This window comes from Pteronotus mesoamericanus, unplaced genomic scaffold (assembly GCF_021234165.1).
Source record: "Pteronotus mesoamericanus isolate MK-2021 breed Mesoamerican mustached bat unplaced genomic scaffold, CSHL_Meso_final contig_101, whole genome shotgun sequence".
Taxonomy (NCBI): domain Eukaryota; kingdom Metazoa; phylum Chordata; class Mammalia; order Chiroptera; family Mormoopidae; genus Pteronotus; species Pteronotus mesoamericanus.
The window spans coordinates 20,119,550-20,140,665 of record NW_026555001.1 but is presented as its reverse complement, the minus strand read 5'-3'; the positions used below and the strand labels follow the sequence as shown (position 1 = coordinate 20,140,665).

The 21,116-nt window shown below is 47.5% G+C and overlaps 1 protein-coding gene across 1 annotated transcript; it reads left to right on the top strand.

Annotated features, from left to right (window-relative positions):
• The first annotated feature begins 12,211 nt into the window (after positions 1-12,211).
• RHOB (ras homolog family member B) lies at positions 12,212-14,661 on the top strand. The gene has a single exon (XM_054569234.1). It carries the CDS (start codon positions 12,644-12,646, stop codon positions 13,232-13,234), a length of 591 nt encoding a protein of 196 aa, XP_054425209.1. The 5' UTR covers positions 12,212-12,643; the 3' UTR covers positions 13,235-14,661.
• The last annotated feature ends 6,455 nt before the right edge of the window (positions 14,662-21,116 follow it).

Sequence of the window (21,116 nt, the reverse complement as noted above, 5' to 3'; positions counted from 1 at the left end):
CTCCATCCCTGCCACTCTCTCGGAATGGCCCTCCCTGCCCACATCTCAGTCCCATCGCTGTTCACATCCTCCCTGCCACCGGCCCGATGCAGGCCAGCTGACACAGGTGTCTGTGTGTGTACGCAGGTGTCTCCAAGGAACGATGTTTGTTCCTTGGGTCTATCCCTATGTAGCAGCCAGGATCATCTTTTAGGAGCATAAATCTCGGTGTTTTCACACACTGTATCGGTCAGCTAGGACTTCCATAACAAAATGGCACAGACTGGGTGGCCTGAGCAACAGCAACTTATTTTCTCACAGCCCTGGAGGCTGGAGGTCCAAGATCAAGTTATTGGCACATCTGGTTTCTGGTGAGCACTTTCTCCTCGGCTTGCAGCGGGCGGCCCCTGGCTGTGTTCTCACGTGGCTGTTCCCCCGTGCCTCTGCCTCGGCTTCTGAGCATGCCCGTCGAGGACAGACCACATCCTCCACGTGGTGTACAAGGCGCGCACGGTCTGCCTCCGGCCTGTTCTCCAGTCCCGTCTGGTCAACTCTCCCCTTTCTTCTCTTTTCTGATTTCTCAATTCCTCAAACCTGCGGGCTTCTTCCCTTTCTAGGAACTTAGTACCTGCTGCTTTTATCTGTTTTAAATATTTCTTAACCACCCTTCCCCACTGTGTTAGCTTGTGTAATGCCTATTTATTCTTCAAAAATTAACTCCCGTGTCTTCCTCAAGGAGTTCTCCTTCACCCCGACACCAGGTCGGGGCCTCACTTACACGTTCTCTCCGCGTGCCTTTCTTCTCTTGTGGCACTTACACCATTGTGATTAAATCGTTAACTGTATAATTAATTGTTTCATGCCTCTTTCCTTTCCATAGACTGAAGCCTCTGAGATCGGAGAAAGCAGACCTCTTTTATTCACTGCTGTACCTTCAGCAGCTAGCACAAGGCACTATTCACACAAGGCATTTAAAAAAATAGTTATTGAAAGAGCTAATTCACAAAGGTCAAAGGTAGATTCCTTATTTGACTTTCAGGTGAAGAGAAGCACGGGCAACCATCAATAATTTAAAAACTCTATCCCTCCATGAGCCTCTTGCTTGCCAGGAAAGCAAGGCTGATGAGGATGATACATCTTGACCTATTTTGGAAATTGCCCAGAAGGCTCTAGTTAAAATTTCAATGGTGAGTGTTAAATGTCTTTTTTTTTTTCTTTGTATGCAACCTATCACTTTATTTTTTCTTGTTTTTTTAAAAAATTTTTTCTGTTACCCTTTAGTCTGCTTCTCCTCCCCTCCCCCCAGAGGGTTAAATTTCCATCTCTGACCAAACCGCTCCATTGTGAAAGGTTGTTTTCAAAGATGGCGGAAGCAACTTGTCCCCATCCTTCTGTGCAATAAATGTCCCATCACTTGACTGCTCCTCCTAAGAAGAGGGGGTATCAACTTGTTCTGCCCTTAAAGCTGGGCTGGCTTTGTGACTTGCTTTGGCCAATGAAACTGGGCAGAAAGCAATGCCATGTGAATGCCAGGCCTCGCCTGCGAGAGTTTTTTTATAGCATCTGCTTCCTCTCTCTGAGAAAGCTCCCCGAACACCTCCGCAGAAGGAAGCGGGGTTAGCCTCTCGGAGGGTGACAGGCCCAGCAGAGGGCAGTCAAGCTGACCCAGCTGACGCCAGCACCAAGTTCCAGTCACGTGAGCAGGACCCTTTGGGCCTTTCCACGCAGCCCAATCCTCCAGCTGAAACTAAGTGGGCAAGGAAGCCCAGGACAGACCAACAAAGGAACCCGCAGAACTGGGAGAATAATAGATCTTTGCCGGGTGGTGTATGGCCCAGGAAGCGCTCAGTGGAACATCATTTCTCCTGGTTTCCACATAATACCCCCATTTCCCTGTCTCTAAACAGTCGTGCCCTCTGTCTCGACTCTCTCGCTGTCACGCTCAGCATGAATCACCAGAACACGCCAGAATGCTGCTATTTCCAACTGCAAATCCAAAGGAGAAAACAGACAAGAGAAGCAATTCACAGCAGGATCCGTACGTCTGACTTTGGCTGAGTCCAGATGTAAGGGTGGGGTCGGGGACCACGTTTCTGGAAAGGTGGCCACATTCACTCGCCCAGGGCATGGGACTCCCAGGGTGAAAGAGAGAGGCACATCTCCCGTGCCCTTTGCTGCAGGCTCTAAATTTGAAATGCTCCCCAGGGTTTTTGTCACATGTAAAGCTCCCTCTTCTGACACAGGCACGTCTCCCAGGTGACCTCCTGCCTGTACATCTTGGCCCAGCCAGTTGTACCGCAAATCACTGCAGCATTGTTTATATCAGAAACAACATGGAAATAACCCAAGTGCCCAAAAATAGGAGAATGGGGAAGTATTCACGAAATGGACCACTATACAGGTAAAACGAGCAAACAAGAGCGGCATCAACATAGCTAAATCTCAAAAAACGTCATTGAGTATAAACGGCAAGCTGTAGAGGTTCTTATGTGAAGTATATGATTAGCATAGAAATTGGAAACATGGAAACCACCACCATATACTCTTCAGGACACACTCATATATAGTAAATGTATAAATGTGCACATGGGGGTGGTATACGACACATTGAAAGGAAGCAGGGTGAGGAGAAGGAAACACAGGAGTTTCATCTGTACCGAAATGACTTGAAGTAAATATGGGAAATTCAAAGATTGGCAAAGCTGGGTGGCAGATATTATTCTCTCTCTCTATTTTTTAAAGATTTTATTTATTTATTTTTAGAGAGGGGAAGAGAGGGGGAAAGAGAGGGAGAGAAAGCATCAATGTGTGGTTGCATTTCATGTGCCCCCTTCTGGGGACCTGGCCTGCAACCCAGGCCTGTGCCCTGAGTGGGAAGTGAACCGATGACCCTTTGGTTTGCAGGCCGATGCTCAATCCACTGAGCCACACCAGCAGGGGCCATTCTCCATATTTTTCTTGTGCTTCAATCATTTTGTGATTAAAAATATAAAAGCCCAATTTCTTCAACACTGGCTTGCTGCCAACCCATCTGTACTTGGAGTAGAGTCATAGCACATAAAGAAGTCCATGGCATGCTTAGTTTTATTTCATGACAATGGAGCTTTAAGTCAGAGCTGTAGGGGGAAAGGAAAGGAGTTACCTCCAGGGGGTGCTGTTTTCCCAGCATGGGCTCAAGAGATGACTAAGCACAGAGAATGATTTTGGCAGGACTCCTGACCCAGCTGTGCTTTGCCAGGGCTGCGGGCAGGTCTCAGGGGTGATCTCACCACCGCGCCACTCACATGGCTGATTGTGTTTCCTTAGACCATGGCAGCCAGCTTCCAGGAAGAAGCTTTCCAAGAGGGCGAGCTCCATTGCGCAAGTGCTTTGCAAGCTGCAGCTTGCATCGTCCTTACTAATGACTCTTGGCTTAAGCTAAGCACACAGCCAAACTCAGACTCGTCATGGGAGGGGTCCACACAGGAGATGAACATGTGAAGGGCGGCATGTAGGTTGATGAGGGGCACCAAAGTAGCTGTATGCCACTCAGTTCAAACCTTCTCTGATCTCCACAGGCCCCTCCTCTGTGTCTACCCATCAGTGCACTTACCACACTCGACTGAAACCGTCAGTTGAATTGTTATGACTGTTACGCTGCATTGCTGTTTCTATGTATGAACGGGATCTCCTCTGAGGACAGGGACTCCTAGTGATTTCTTCCTGTAACCTATTGCTGTCACAAAGCCTGTTTGCCTAATGAATGATTGAATGAACATAGCAGTTGTCACGATGTCCTTCCTATCGGCCAAGCTCAAGCCCTGTCCCTACCGCATGTAGATGTAGGCAGTTTAATAGCTGTTTGGGGCCCAGTAGACAAAGTCCCTGAGCTCCTTAAAGCATGGCAGCTAGGCCCTCTCCTGGGGTCCTGGCATACAGGAAGCACCTAACACGTTGGCAGAATGAACCAGTGAGTGGCCTTTCTAGGCACAGCACTGAGAATTCCAAGGCATAAATGCAGCAGCTTCTTTCTTATGGTGACCGAGCTGAGCAGAAGCTGTACGACTCCACATTCCAGAGTTCTCCAAAAGAGATTTTTCATGTTCTCCTTTTTGACTGAGGAGCCTCAAGACGAAGAGTTTCTTTAGCTGAACCATGTTCCACTGACCTGAGCAGCAGGAACAGAAACAGAGACCTGGGATGACGGGGTGCAGTGTATCCGTTGCAGCCTCCCCACGAATGCTTCCTGCTCCCCAGATTTCCTGGTCCTAAGCGGTGGCTCCTAATATAGACCCCTTCTTGCTCTATAAATAGCCACAGACACATCTCTGGTGGTAACACATTGGAGTGTGGAAACCCATTGTGAATTCAACTCCTCCCCCATTGCTACATTCTGACTTCATAAGAGAACAAGAGAGGTGAATCATCTTTGAAGAAATACTTTGATTAGATCATTTGCTTTGCTTTCAAGACTGAAAAAGGGAAGAGAGAAAAAAACTTGGTGTTATTGCCCTCTGGGCTGACCTAAGGAGGTAACACCCTCCATTCCGCTGAACACCCACCCCCTCTCAGCTGTGACAATAACTTATTCTTACTTGAGACCATGATTCCCTGGATTCCATCCTTTGGAATACTTCATCTTTTGGACCTCAGTGTAAGCACCTCAAGTAAAAGAGGATCTTGAATAATAAAATTAAATAAAAAGGGGTTTTTACTCTATAAAAGTATTTTTTTTCCACTTTATAAAAATATGAACTCTTACTTTCTGCAGGTGTGTCCCCTTGACTGGTTAAAAATGGAATTCGCCTAGTCAGGGACCCCAGACTGGTTGTGCTGGCCAAACGTAGCCCGCTCTGCCTGTGCCTCTTCTGGACAGCACAGCGGTTTGCTTTGAAGCTCTGAAGGTCTCTGGCTTAGCCATAGCATGTTCTCTGGCTCCCGACGGTGTCCACTGCTGCCTAATGTCTTACCGTTAAGTTACCTGCGGGACCCCATGGGCAACATTTCAGCTTCTAACCGCTGTGTTCACCCTCTTATTTTACAAGCGGGGAAGCTGGGACCCAGGAAGGATGATTTGCCCAAGGCCGTACAGCTAGGAATTGGAAAACCTAGAACATAGGTCCTCAGCCTCCTGCCACGAGGCTTGCTCTCTTCTGCTTACTGCATCTATGCACCGCCTGCCTGTGGTTTTGGCTAAATTAACAAATGTATGTGCAACTTCTGCATTTGCCACACAACCAGCAAGCACTTGCTGGGGAGGATTTTGTAACAACCGCACTTACGTAACGGCAAGTTCCCGTGCCCTTTTTCCTCCTTTCCCTCCAGCGGCCGCCCCGCTCAGGCCAGATGACCTCACCACACTGTTGCGATCAGGCGGGGCTCACGTGGAAGGAGGAACATTTCTCTCCTTGTGCTCCTTGTGCTTCTCCTTTTCCCTCGGATGGCTCCTGATAAAAATCCACACAGTAAACGTTTCGGGTGGTGCAAATTGGGCACCTCTTTCTTCTGGAAAGATCCGACTTGTTATTCAAGGCCGTGCTCAAGTGCGACCTCCTGTGTGAAGCCAGCCCCGCCCTTCCTTTATGTTAGTGCTGACACATCCTATAGGGGTGTGTGTGTCCGTATATGTTGGGCCTAAGCCTTGCTTGTCTTTATTTTATTTTATTATTGTTAAATTTTAGGAAAGTTTTCCATTATGGCTGACATTCAATATTATATTAGTTTCAGGAGTACAGCACCATTTATCTAGCTAATGAACTGATCCTCCGATAATGACCCTAACTTATCTTTGTGCCTTTACCTCCTCTTCCTCACTCCCTAAAGCCATGTTTACTGAATTGAATTGAGAAGATTGGGGTTGCTAGGAGAGTTCCAGAAAACAGTCGAGTCGACAAGCCCCACTTTTCTATCAAAATTGGACAAGTTTTAGATTTTGATTCTCTGTTTTGGAAAGGAAAATAAATTACCACGCCCCAACGCCCCAACAGCTTCTACTGTTCAGGAAAGCCTATTTGTAAACTATGTCATTGTCTAACCACCATGCTGTACACCTGAAGCGAATATAAAGTAGTCCTCAATGTCAACTGTCATTGAAAAATAAAATACAAAAAGTAAGCACCGCCTAGTGTTGGGACGAGAGGCGGGCAGGCTGGGGAGGGCCTGCTGCACTGGGGGGCAGGGGAGAAGCGCTGGGTGGAGGTGCTCGGCCTGGAAAGCAGTGGCGGAAGGGGGGACGAGGAGGCTCCAGGTTGTTCCGACCGCCGCGCGCATCTGAGGGTCTGCATCCCTGTGACACCCAGCATTGAGCTAAGGACAAGGGAGGGAATGACACCAGTAGGAAGAGGAGGGTTGTGTAATCGAACAAAAAACGAGCTTGGATGTGCACCCCGCAGGGCCTTGGGCCATGCAGCCGCTAGGGCTACATGGTCTCACACTCCTGGGAGAGAGCACTTGAACCCACCAGCAAGTGCATCGCCAGGTGGGTGGGAGAGGAAAGGCTCCCTCCCGGTCGCCATGGGCTTTGGGCTGTTAACGGGTGAGAACAGGTGAGCGCACCATGTGAGTGCGGGTCAGGAGCCAGAGCCAGCTTCTTTGTTCTCCTGGGATTATATTAGCATGGGCTTGAAATGGACCAGGTGCTTTCTAAAATGGCCAATCGACTTCCCAAACTTTCATGCATTTTGGGTGGGTCTACCTCCAAATCAACTGCTTCTTTTCTCAGGCTAGACTGACAGGCGTTTTTGGTCCAGAACCTCTGCCAGCACCATTTTGACTTCCATGGCACACGCGCCTGCTTTCCCCTGGTCTCACGCCCCAGTTTGGTACTGGAGGGGTGGAGAAGGGCTTTTGTTGTATCCAATGATCTTGCTAGCTTTTCACACGTTCAGTGTAAGAATCTCCCCCTGCTGTCATCTTGACCAATGGGGGAGACCCCCCAGTGCCCTGACTGGCTGTTTTAAGGTAACAGTTCCAGGGAGCTTATGTAAAGATGACTCCCAAGAGGATGCTGAGCAAGGGATTAGCTAGACAGGCATATGAACTTGTAGACATTTTAGAGCAGTGCTATGCAATAGGAATACAATGTGAACTGCCCGTGTAATTTAAGGTGTTCTAGTTGTCATATCAAAAACCACAATAACATCAAACTAGCGTGAATTATATATCCAAATATATCCAACCTATTAAATCTCAGACATTAAAATACATGTCTATTATACCCAAAATATTACCAGGTCAGCCTGTAATTAATATAAAAATTATTAATGAACTTTTTAATATGTTTTTCCATTTAAGTTTTCAGATTCTAGCATTTATTTTGTAGTTACAGCACATCTCAGTTTGGGCACTAAATTTTCATAGAAAAAATACTCAATCTGTATTTAGATTTCATAAATTTTCCAGTAGGAAAAGGCAGATTCACACATCCATGTTGTTTCAAACATAAATAAAAGTTGCTCAATAATTGAACCAAGTATTATTTTTATTTTTTTAGTGATTTATATCAGTATTCATTCAATTCTTCCCCCTTACCCCCCCCAACCCTGCTGTATTGAGATATATGACATTGTATAAGTTTAAGGCACACAATGTGTTGATTTGATACATGTTGCAAAATGATTACCACCATAGCTAACATCTTCATCACACCACATAATTATGGTTTCTTTTTTGTGAGGAAAACATTTAACATATTTTTTTAGCAACTTTCAAGTATATAACAGTATTAATAACTGCAATCATCATGCTATTCATTAGGTCCTCAGAATTCATTCATCTTATAACTGGAAGTTTATACTCTTTGACTAACGCCTCCCTATTTCCCCCACCCTGAATATCAGTTTTTAAATCTAATTTTAATTTAATTAAAATTAGGTAACATTAAAAACTTACTTCCTCAGTGGCAACAGCAGCATTTCAAGTGCTCAACAGCCACGTGCGGCTGGTTACTGGAGGGGACAGTGTAGTTGTAGAGCTATTAGGAGCTGCTCTGTTGCCCTCCCTACTTTTCTGGGCTGGGCAGATAGGGGGCAGATAGGGGGTCTGATCAGAGTTCAATGCCCACATTCTGAAGTTGAACGGTGTAGCCATGGTGATTCTCCTGGGAGCCCAGTCTCTGTCTTAGGCCTGGGTTACACTGGGTCACTACCTCAGGGCAGGTGAGGGAGGTTTTACCTGCTGCTGCTCATAGCTGGAAACCCTGGAAAGTAGCTTGATTGCTTAATTACATAACTCATGGTTGAATCGGTCCCAAACCAACCAGGTGGGACCTTGTCGGTTTTCCCATGAGAAATAGTATGGCTATTCTAGGAGAGCCTGTCCCTTTTTAAAACTCATTGCATTGAGATGGAGATTGAAGATTTTCCTAGAGATTTTAAGCTACTCCTTAAATTAGAAGAAAATTAAAAAATCAGTTAGCTATAAGTAATGGCTCTCAGTAAATGTTTATTGGTAAATGAATTATTACTTCTAATTATACCAGAATATCCAATAATGGCGTTTTTAAAACTGTAAGAAAAAACAGATTTTTGTGGTTGAAGTTGTTTTACATTTATGTACATTATAATTAAACAACGAAGTCCATTTTTATCTAAACTATCTATAGCCTTTATGTAACTCTTTTTAGTAACTTTTTATGTAACTCTTTATGGTAACTCTTTTTTATGTTACTATTTAACTAGGAATTAATTTTTTTAAAAGTGCATATAAAGAGTTAAATGTGTATAAGCATATATGTGAAGAATTTTTTAAAACATCCTTTAGGATTTTAAATTCCATGATATATCTCAAAATAAAAAGTCACAAAATGCATGTTTTTTAATTAGATAAGGTTTTAAAATAATCATATGGGCTTGCTTTTTTAAGGAAAAAAGACATATAAAGATTGCCACAAGGTGGCGCTAACATCTAATGAACACTCCAGTCTCTGGTTTTCTTCTGGGGGGAGGTAGGGGGTGATTTACAGATCTATAGGAGACACCAGGCAAAATAAAGACCGAATAAATTAAGATGAAGATTGGAGGCAGATTAACATCCTTCTCTTGTCTGAAGGATAACATCCTTCTCTCACTGGCGCGCGTATCTGTCATACAATGGATCTATGTTAATGAAGTTAATTATTAAAATAATTTGTTCTCATAGACAATCAACTTTATCCGTGCTTTTCAGTGGGAGTGTACCAGGAAGCGGGGAGACAGGCACATCACCTAGTTTGGAAAAGTTTATCCTGTGAGTGGAGCAATCTTTGAAGTAGCCAGTCTCCTCAGAGCTTGCGTTGGACAGAAGTATCCTGGAGAAAAAAAAAAAATACCATGAAAAGAAGTTGCTGCAGAACACAGATTTTTCCGTTTGTTTACTTTGGCATATTTACCAGCTGAATATTTTTAGAAATTATTTTACGGAAATTCAAGCTTGGAACACCTCATATAATGTATCTGAAAATCAGAAAATGAGTGAACTAAATCATTCTTCCTGATTCTTTGTATTTCAGTTTTTTAAAAAACACACAGCACAAACTTCTAATTGATTTCTTAAAATATTTGAAGCTTAAAGAACATGGCCAGGATTTCCAACCTATGTTAAGACCAAGGAAAGCAGTGTTAATAATACAGCTATAAAAGTTTTTGACTAAAAAAAGAAAAATTCAGATACAAGTTTTCTAATATGTTAACAAAAAAAAAGAAGAAAAAAAAGAAAAGAAGAAAAAGAAACAGAAAAAGCAAAAAGGAGGATAAGGAGGGAAATAAAAAATTTCCAGACTGGGTCCCTAATAAAACTGAGGGTCTTTATGACTTTGATTAAATTCAATTTTAAATCCTAGCTCTAGAAATCATAGCGTGGTTTCTCTGTGTATACCCCTCAGAGACCTAGCCCTTTCCATTGATAATCAGCAACCCCCAAGGCAGCGGAAGACAGTAGCTGAACCTAGTGGTCAGAGTTCTGGATCTCTGGCAGGCTAAAGATAACATCTTGACCTAAGTTTTGTTTCAGCTCCAGAGCCCTAAGGTAGAAAGACTCCCTAGTTACTTGTCCATGAAACCAGACAGAGGGATGGACGATTTAATGGATTTCAGAACTGTCCTCAAGACCTGAAGAAATGATTTATTACCCTTACCTCACCTCTTACCAATCAGTTCCAGCACAACCTTGAACCCTCTAACCCACAGTGTCTTACGATTTTGTCCTATATAATCCATCTATAACCTACACAACACTGGGGAGCAGGCTTTTTTTAAAATTTTTTTAGCATTAGCTTCCCATTCTCCTGGGTGGTGCCATTCATAATAAAATAGCCAGTCTTCCTTTACTGCAGTTCTTGGTGTCTGGCTCTGCGAGTGCCGGGTGGACAAAGTGCTTCTGTTCGATAACACTAAGCCAATGATCAAAATAACTTACTTTCTCCCATGGGATCCCACTGTGGAAAAATTATTTACTTATTGACAGTTCAGTCCCTTAGATCTGAAAAACAAAAGTAAAACAAAACAAAAAGCTGGGCATTGTGTGGAGCTAATTCACTGTGAAGGAAGCAGTTTGGTCCTTTGAATGTGTTGTTCTCTATAGGATGGGCCCTAGGAGCTGGTGGCATAATGTATCATGGTCTTATTCGACCCGATTTTCTATCTGTGGTGTCCATTTTAGAGACCTAGATCTCAATTTATGAATCATAGGTAAAAACACCAGGGCTCAGTTACAGCTGGTGGCGTGGGTTTGATCGGACGGTTGTTCAAGCAGAATCTGGAGTTTGAGGTAGGAGACCCCCAGAAAGTTCCAACTGAGTTTCTGAACATTTAAATGAATTCTCCAGTCATTTGCAGACTCTTGCAGTGTCAGGCATTGTGCTAGATCTTCAAGATGTGGAGATCAGAAAGAATCCTGGCTCTCCAACAGCTTCCAGATGTACAGAGGGAGCAGGAAATATGAAGCAAAAACCTGATGTGGTGGGTCTCCCCTTTGCTGAAAACCTGACAGGCATTGCCCTGCCTCCCCAATTGCTGTAAGGCCAACCCGCTCAGTTGGCGCTCTGGCCCTCCACCATGGGCTCCAACCCGAGTCTCAACTTTCTCCATCCAGTGCAGCCACACTAAGCCAGTCCCTGTTCCTAGCCTTTGTCTTCCTCTTCACACCTCTGCTTTTGTTCATGCTGCTCCTGCTTCCCGGAAGGCCAACGCTGCTTCCCCTCCCCACTTCCTACCTGTTCTGTCCTTTGAAAGCCCTCACCTAAGTTCTTCCAGATCTGATGTGTCATCTCCTGCAGGATCTGTGGGATGGATGAATTAAGCGTGGGTGTGTGACAGGAGACTAGGGACCCAGCACCCCACCAGGACGAATTTGCTGTGTCTCAACCTTCGAGTTTCTTCCCCCAGCCTCTTCTTGCCCAACGGGGTGTGTGGGGTGGTTAAATTTTATTGTACTATCTTCTTCAGGCGACCAGGGTCCAAAGTAATCCGGGGTCCAGGCTATATTTTTCTTTTTTCTGCATCATAACTTCCTCCAAGTGGACATAAAATTCTGCAACCAGTTTCATCCTTCCCTTTTCAGTGTTCCTCTTTTCCCTAATTTTCATCTAGAGACCCAGGCCGGGGTAGGCAGTAGGACTTGGCGGAGCCGCGAGGCTTTTCTCTGGTCCAGCCATCTCACGGTGGCTCCGGAATCAACGGGTCCAAACCTCGGGCTGCCCCAGGGAATAACCGGGTGAGGGGGATAGGGTGGCCGACTAGACCAGGGAGGGGCCGCTTTTAAAAGGGAAAAACAAACAAACAAACAAACAAAAAACAACCAAAAAACAAAAACCCAAACAAACCAAAAACCTTGCTTGGAAACAAACGTGTGTGCGTGTGTGTGTGTTTATTTGAAAATAAAACCACGTTAAAGAAGCCGCCCCGTCCCCCACGGATCTGACCACCCGCCGGGAGTTTGCAAAGAAAAGGGGGATTTTGAGTGGGAAGAATTCGTCAACACTCCACAAAGTGCCGCCTCTCTAAGCACTACTCGCCAGGTCCCGCGGACTCCACGCAGCCAGCACCGGGGCTCCGGCACCGCGCGTAAAAGCTGCAGGTAAAACGGAACCCTGGTGGCCCCAGAGCCCCGCAATGCCTACCCGAGCGCAGACTCCTTAGTCACCGCCTCTCCCAGCCCGGCGCCTTGGGCCGTCAATCAAGTGTGTCCGGCCCCGCCTCTGGGCTGCAGCAATCGGCCAATCAAAGCCGAAATCCGCAGCGATGAGCTCAGTCGGCTCGCTTCCCATTGGGCGGCTATATTAAGAAAGTGGCCGAACTCTTTAAATAGCGGGCGCTAGGGCCGCAGCTTTCGTCTGCCACCGCAGTCTGGCCGTAGTCGTGAGCTCTCCAGATCCCTTGGCAAGGCCTAAAGAGGCCCGGTGGAAAGCTCGGCCTGGTCCGCTGCTTGAGCTACGGTTTGCGCACAAAGGCGCCGACCTCGGGTCCGGGGCGAGAAGAGCGGCCGTCGCCCGGGAGCAGCGCGGAGACGTACGGTGCGCCCTATGCCCCCGCGCCCCCACCGCCCCCGCCGCGGCAGCCGGAGCGCACTAAGAGGAGGCGCCACCGCGGGGTCTGGGTGCAGCTAGCGACTCTTGTCCCCAGCGCGCAGCTCGAGGTGAGCAGTGAGCGGCGAGCGGGACGGCAGCGAGGCGATCGCGGGTCCCCTCCTGCTGCCCGGGCCCGGCGCGCTCATGGCGGCCATCCGCAAGAAGCTGGTGGTGGTGGGCGATGGCGCGTGCGGCAAGACGTGCCTGCTGATCGTGTTCAGTAAGGACGAGTTCCCCGAGGTGTACGTGCCCACTGTCTTCGAGAACTATGTGGCCGACATCGAGGTGGACGGCAAGCAGGTGGAGCTGGCGCTGTGGGATACGGCGGGTCAGGAGGACTACGACCGCCTGCGGCCGCTCTCCTACCCGGACACCGACGTGATTCTCATGTGCTTCTCGGTGGACAGCCCGGATTCGCTGGAGAACATCCCCGAGAAGTGGGTGCCCGAGGTGAAGCACTTCTGCCCCAACGTGCCCATCATCCTGGTGGCCAACAAGAAAGACCTGCGCAGTGACGAGCACGTCCGCACCGAGCTGGCCCGCATGAAGCAGGAACCCGTGCGCACTGATGACGGCCGCGCCATGGCCATGCGCATCCAAGCCTACGACTACCTCGAGTGCTCGGCCAAGACCAAGGAGGGCGTGCGCGAGGTCTTCGAGACAGCCACGCGCGCCGCGCTGCAGAAGCGCTACGGCTCCCAGAACGGCTGCATCAACTGCTGCAAGGTGCTATGAGGACCTCGCCCGCCCGCCTGCCTGCCCGCCCCTGCCGGCATGGCCCCGCCTCCCGGGCCAGTCTTCCCAAGGACCCCACCGGACTGCCTGGAGTCTGCCTTCCCACCCGGCAGCCATCGCCTGGCGGCTGTGGCTCTGGCGCCGGGAATCGGCGTGGGAGGCACCGGGCGCCCCTTTTCCAGTGTCTGTGTGCGTCCGGCTGTGTTGCACAGGCCCAGGCGCCCCACTGAGTGCCAAGGGTCCCCTGAGCACCCTTTTCAGAAGAGCCAAGCCTCTTCAGAGTGTGTGGCTGTGTGTAGGTTTCGACTCCTCCTCCCTAACCGCCCCCCTCTTCCCCGGTCCCCAAGAGGAGTTTGGCTCGGGGTGCTGCCGCGCCCCATGAAATGTTCGCCCATAACCAGCGAGCTCCTGCTATCTCTTGTCTGTAACATAGACCACGGGAACTGCGGGAGGGGGGTGGGGCTGGGGAGGGTAGGGTGTTATATAAATATAGATTTAATTTTATTTTCGGAGGTAGGATGGTGTTATTTAATGGTGGTGGTGGGTGGAGTGACAGGGCGTGGACCAGCCCTAGCCTGGGTCAGGCGCCCATCCAAGCGTGAACAGGACTTGGTCGCCTTTCCAGCCCGTGGGGAAGACGGCTGCAACTGACTTGGGGCTGAGAGGACACAGCTTCCAGATTGACGTCTCCTGCACGCCAGCCTCCAGCGAACCCCTCACCAGCTGTGGGCAGGAGGAGGGAGAGTGTGCTGCGGGGCGTGTTTTGCCATAAGCGAACTTTGTGCCTGTCCTACAAGTGAAAATTGTTCAGTCCAAGAAACTGATGTTATTTGATTTATTTAAAGGCTAAAACTTGTTGGGTTTTTTTTTTTTTGAAAGAATTCTTTGCACAATTGTTTCATCGTTTGACACTTAATGCACTTGTCATTTGCATAAGACAGTAGCATTCTGACCACACTTGTACGCTGTAACCTCATCTACTGATGTTTTAAGGAAAAATGATGATGACTTTTAAAATATGAGAGGAAAAAAAAACCACTAATTTTTTTTAAAGTGGCAACACTGTTTTGCGATTTTATTTGTGCAGGTATGCACACTATTTTAATAAAGGGCAGTAACAAGTTTTGGGGCCTCTTTAAAACCCCCTCCCCCTTTTTTTTTTTCACAAGGCAGTATCTAAAGCTATGTGAAATTTTCTCTGCATTTCTGTACAGAGAATGAACCTGCCCCTAGCCTCCTTCCTCTCCCTCCCTTCCCCACCCAGTGGTACTTCTACTAAATTGTTGTCTTGGTTGTTTTTTATTTTTTAAATAAAATGACAAATGACAAAGTGGTGAGCTTATGATGTTTACATAAAAGTTCTATAAGCTGTGTATACAGTTTTTTATGTAAAATATTAAAAAATTATGCTGATGACATTTATAAAATGGCTCCTGTGGTTTAATAGTATGTAAAAGTACCCTAGTGAATTGAGGGCAAGAGAAGAATTCTGCTAGGAAAGGCCTGGTCTTCCCACCAACCCCATTTCCCTGATAGCATGTGTAGTAAGGATGCAGTTCCTTCGGGGACGTGTTGGGGTTGGGTGCCCATGGGAGACCAGGTTGCTCCGGTCCCAGTCCCAGAGGAAGGCCAAGTGGGTCACCCAGGCACCCAGTGTCAAAACTTTTGACCTAATGTGTACTATCTGTGTTAAAAACATGTGTCTCGTGAGAGGCTTTTACTCCCTATTCCTTGAAACTTGGGGTTGTCATGTGTTTATTTTAAACTTAGATAACATTTTCCCACTACTCACTGGTGCAGGGCCAGGCTGTCTGTCTAGAAGGCCGGTTACTGGGTTTCCTTCAGCTGCTCAAGGGGTTACACCGTAACCCATGAAATTTTATGTTGTTACTTTGGGGCCGGAGCTCCTGGGTACAGACCAAATCAGGAGCTGACCTCAACCATGGAACTTGCCATCTGAGTGCTTGTCTCTAAGGAAGCCAGCATACTTTATTCTAAGTGCCGAGAATGGCCATGTCAGGGACAGCACGCTGGAGGTTTTGGGTGGCTGTTATTTAAAATTGGAGCAGCCACGTTTTGAGATTTAATCCTGATGAGCTCTAATTTCAGACACTTAGCCTGCTGCAGGGGGTCTCAGAACCAGACAAGGCAGATTTATACTTGGAGGCCACATGAAAATCCTGTACAGGCATGACGGCTCAGACCTGCCAACTCTAAGCAGCTCCTAGAGACAGTAGTTTGATAGTGCCAACCTCTCCCAGCTCCCGAAGAAGTGTGGTTTTTGTGTAAGGAATCAGCACTTTCTGGGTTTCTAGCAGTTAGCGGCTCCCCCTCCTCCCCTCTCCCCACACCCTGGGCAGAGACAGACAAGATCCTTTTTGAAGTTTGCTTTAAAGCTTGAGGCTTCTGTTTCCCTGTCTTTCCCGAGACAATCCAGAACTTTTGTAGAGGGAGGCAGACCTGGTCGCTGGTGACCTTTCACCCACTTAAAACACCCCGGGCCCAGGGCCTCCCGGGCTGCAAGGCCCACTGGCCAACAAACGGGGGGGGGGGGGGGTGCGTTGTCTGGGCTTCTCCTAGGGCAGAGCAGGGAGGGGCCCCGCTCACCTTCCACCTCCCCGCCTCTGTTTTTCTCCTCATTTTAAAGACAAAACTTCCCATTGAAAAACAAAATGTTGACTTGCAGATTTTACAGCTAGCAAATCCTTCTGTACCAGGGAGCGCAGGACTCTGGAGAAGAGCTCAGGCTTGGGCTCAGTGCCCAGGACTTAGCTTTGCAGCCAGCCAAGAGCTGGGAAACCCAGCCCCCTGAAAGGGCCTTTTCTGGGTTTTCTGCCTGCTCAAAGGTGCCTGGTACCTAGAGCTGTCCTTTTTTGGGTGGGAGGGGGCGGGGGGAGCCGGGCATGGGGGAAGGAAGACAAGCACTCAGATGATGCATGGCGGCCCGAGTTGTGCTTGTTTTAAAATGCATGGCATTTAATAATCCTGCCGGAACACACTCTTCTTGCTGCATTAGGATCCAACTGGAAAACAGAAAGATGAATTGCTGTAGGCTGGAAAATCAATTAGGAAAAAGAGGTAAAAACATCTGGTGTTACTTTTCAGATATGAAAATTCATTTTGCACATTTAAAATAAATGTGCTGATTTCATTTAATTGCCTGTTGAACTGTTTCATAGAGAATAGTAGGGAGTTTCATTGATTCTGGGCATTTTATAGCAAGGGGCATTGGCTTGGGTTCTCATTTAATCTTAATTTTAAATCAATCTGGATTATATTTCCAAAGTCTTATTTTACATGCGGTTCAGTGTACTTAAAATGGTGGTTTTCAAACTTAACCATACACCAGAATCACATGGAGGACTTAAGACGCAGATGGCTGGGCCTGGCTTCCACAGCTTCTCACCCAGTAGGTCTGGGATAGGGTCAGAAAATTTGAATTTCTAACAAGGTCCTAAGTGAAGCTGATGCAGCTGGTCGGAACCACACTTTGAGAAACACTGGCTTAGGCTAAGGTAGAGTCCTTGTCCATGCACAGAGGTGTGAGGTCGTTTGGTTGATTGCAGCTCGAGTAGCTCAGATTTTGGGTGGCGGGTGGCGCACCTTGCAGTCCTGACTGTCTTAACCCAGGGAGTCAGAGAATTTCCCCACAAGGACCAGACGCACAGAACCCTTATCTTCTCTCCATATTCTTCGGCAAGAGCGGGGGAGGTCTCATGCCTGCTAGAGATTTATTCCTGCCATTCCCGAACTGCAGAATGCAACAGCGTGCTGCACTTCCCTCAGCATCGGCGCCTACTCTGTGACCTCTGCTGAGAGGAGGGATCAAAAGCAAGCAAGTTTGCCCCAACAGCTGGACGGGTCTGGGAATGCACTCACTAAGGCTGGGAGTACAGCGTGCTCAAAGGGAGGCACTAGGCCCAGGGCACAGCAGGAACAGGGGAAGCTGGGAAGGGCATCATGGAGGAGGAGACATTTGGCCTGAGCCTTACAGCAGGAGGAGGCGATGTGTAATTGGAAGACAGGGCTCTGGGGAATAGCAATCTCTTGGGTAAGAACCACCTTCTACTTTCAGCCCCTTGGCATACATTTCTCCAGTCAAGAAAAACCGTGTTATCCAGCCAAGTCAAACAGCCTTTCCCCTGCCCTCCCTGTCTACACACTGGCCAGGAGAGCAGGTTGGTGACGATGGTGTCATTGTTTTCTGTGTGCCTTCCAGGCAGACACAAGGGCTAGCTTTGTGATAACTGTGTTCCTGGGAAATGTGCTGCTTGGGCTCCAGAAGGCTCTGACACCACAAAGGGACGTTGTCCTCCAGCCGGTGGGGGATGGTCCCTTACCACTTTACTCAGCCCATCTTCTGGCTGGATGGAGAAGCTGGGCCCTCTGACTGCTCGTCCACCTTCCGGGCCTGGATGTAAGAGTCTGGAAGACCCTAAATTCCTTCCTTCCTATTCTTTCTCCCACCCGAGTACTAACCAGGCCCGGCCCTGCTTAGCTTCTGAGATCAGACGAGATCGGGCACATTCAGGGTGGCATGGCTGTAGACTCTTCCTGTTCTTTCTCATAGTCAACAAGTATTTACTGTTGACTAAAGGACTCTATGCCTAGCATTAGACCAGAGCTTGGGACCCAATGGGCAAATAGGGAAGCATTGTTCCTCCCCTCACAGAGCTTTCAGTCTAGTGGTATGTCTAAAATAATAATAATGGTGGTGAAAATAGCTAGTGTTTATTGACTGTGCATTAGGCATTATTCTAAGCCCTTTATCCGTATCACTTTATTTAATCTCTGTATTAGTTATCTATTGTTGCATAACAAATTATCCCCAAAATGAGTAGCTCAGAACAACATTTATTACCTCACAGTTTCTGTGTGTCAGGGACGCATGCACAGCTTAACTGGGTCTTTTGGCTCGCAGTCTCTCTTTAAGCTGTAATCGATTTGTTGGCTGAGGCTGCATTTATCTCAAGGCTCGGCTGGGGAAGGATGTGCTTCCCAGCCCACTCACACAGTTGCTGGCGGGGTTCCATTCTCACCGGCTGACGCCACCTGTGGCTCATTGCCATGAGGCCCCGCCGCGGGGCAGTCACAACATGGAAGCTAGCGTTACCAGAGCAAGCAAGAGATAAGAGGTAGAGCGAGAGAGGTTGAGACAGAGAGGGAGAGAGAGCAAAACAGAAGTCAAAGTCTTCTACAACCTATTTTGGGAGGTGACATCCCATCCCTTTTGCTGTCTTCTATTAATTAAAAGCAAGTAAGTAGGTCCAGTTCATCCTCAAACTGAAAGGGCATTTCCCAAGGTCATACATGTCAGACAGTGGGACCATTGGCATACTGATACAGATGGGTTATAATTCCTGTTTTTGGGGGGTCCACCCTTGTATGTATTGAGTGTGAGGTGCCTTTGGAAATGAACACTTCTCATTCTCCTCATCTTTCTTCTCACACCACAATCTTCTGTGTACTTTCTATACAGAGTTAGATTATTTTGTCAGGTCATGAGGAAAGACCACAATCTCTAAGGCTGACGGAAGTCTCCCTGGAAGGGAGGAGACATTCATGATCAACCTTCCTTGGAAGAAGCAAGTTCTGAGATAGAAACTGTGGTCTTAGAATGTGAACCTTAGGCAACAGGTAAAGAAGGCTTCTTCTCCTCTCTAAGGACCTGCTCTAGGTGAGTTTAATGGGTTTCTAGGTGGTCATGGGGTGTGGGGAAGGGAGAAGACTGCTGCTCTAATTGGGTGGCCAGTGTAGGCCGAGATCCAATGAGGACCATCCAAGCCAGTGGGCTCTAGGAGGAACTGTATCCAATGGCCAATTGTAAGTTATACCTGCTGGGTAATTAACTTCCTTCTATTCTTCGGGACCTTCAGAAAAGCTCTGGCTAAAGGTTTTCAGAAAAGTCCTGCTAAAGGTTCTAGCCTGGCTTTGGCTCCACTGTGGAGATTTGAGGGAGGCATGTCATCCACGTCTGGGCAGGTGGGAAAGAGAAAGAGCACTTTCAAAGTTTCCATCCTGATGGGTTTAGCTGGGATTAGAGCGAGTCTCCCGAGGACAAGGCCATTTGGGGTAAGCATCGCGGCTGTGGTGTTTGACCACACCTCTTCACGTGGAGGTTGGTTTCCTCATTGCCAACTCCAAGTGAGCATGCCTGCAGGGCACTGCCCAGCACATAGTTGGATGGGCTTATGGGTTAACTGAGCAAAGAGAAGGTGCTGTGAGGATACAGGTGACAGCAGAAGCCTTGGAGAGGGGATGAGATTATCTGGGAAGAGTATATGGAGTGAGAAGAGACAGCAAGTTAGATCATAAGCTCCGTCATGAGCCTAGAGACCACGTCTGCTCCATCAGGGCTGGGTCCCTGAAGCCCAGACCGGTGCTTGGCATGTACTAGGACCTCAGTAAGTAGTAGAAGTAGAATGAATGAGTGAAAGAGAAGGCAGGAACTTAGAGAGGACCAACTTCTAAGAAACCAAAGGAAGCGACCAAGGTTGGGAGCAGTTGCTGTGGGGAATGAAAAGAAGGTGCATTGAAGAACGACGGGGCTACATGGAAGGCCCAACAGCCTCGGATACTGGGAAAGGGTAAAGCAGGTAAATCGCCCTGTTTTAACATGCCTCATATGGAATGCAGCAATGACAAGCAACCAACTGTTTCCACTGCAGAGGCTGAGTCCCAGGAAGCAAGATGGTTCTACGTGGCAAAGCTATCATTGAGAACGGAAGGGCACATAAAGAGCTTCCCAGACAAGAAAAAGCTAAAGGAGTTCATCACCACCAAACCAGTATTATATGAAATGTTACAGGGTCCTCTTTAAGACGAAGAAGATAAAAAACATAAACAATAAAATGGAAATAGATACATACGTATCAACCATTGATTCTTAAAACATAAAATGAACAAGCAGAACATAGATACAGTTTTGATGGTTGCCAGAGGGAAGGCTGTTGGGGGGATGAGGGGGAATAGGAGGGATTAAGAAGAATACATTGGCGGTTGCAGAACAGTCCTGGTGATGTAAAGAACAGCACAGGGAATAGGGGAGCCAAGGGACATGTATGCACGACCCGTGGATGAGGACAGTGGTGTGGAGATTGCCTGAGGGGGTGGGGGTGGGTGGGTAGAGGGGGCAAAGGGGGACAAACTGGGACAACTGTATTAGCATACACAATAAAGTATAATTAACAAAAAGAGAAAGTCCTCCTATAAGGCCAGTCTTTGGGTGCTGATAACACCTAATGAGATAAGACCTCCTTTAGACCTGCCCCTGGCAGAAATCACAATGTGATTGGCCCTGTGAGGTCCCTGCGGCAAGGCTGCAGGTGATCCTGGGATGAGCAGGCAGCGGGGAGCACAATGCCAGGGCTGCAGGCCACTCTCCAAGGGACCGCGTGGGTGGCTGGATGTGCTCAGCTGCTGTCACTGCCGGCTGAGCTGGGAGTGTTGGTTGGAGGAAGCTGGGCAGTTTTGGATTCTGGGTTGGGAGCTTGGCATAGCTGGCTCATGTTTTCCGTTTTAGAAATTATGGCCTGGAAGGGCAATTCTAAGGGCTGTGGAATCAGGCCTCAGGCTTTTATGACTCTGTGTGACCTCTGTCCTCTGGCCGTCATTGGAGCTATTTTTCTTCTCCTTTCCCTGAAAAGGGAAGAAACCAATGTTACCAGAAGCACATTTCTCATCACTTCGTTAATGATTGATTTCGTATTATTTCAGAGCTTGTTTGGCCTGTGGATAAACAATTAAAACCTTCTGGAGGCACCTAAAAGGAATGCAGGAATGCATTTGCTATTAAATGGTAGAAGGATTATAAATGGGACTCCGACAGAATAAAAAATGTTATTTATATAAGTGCTTAAAAAGAAGTCACTTGTAAAGTATA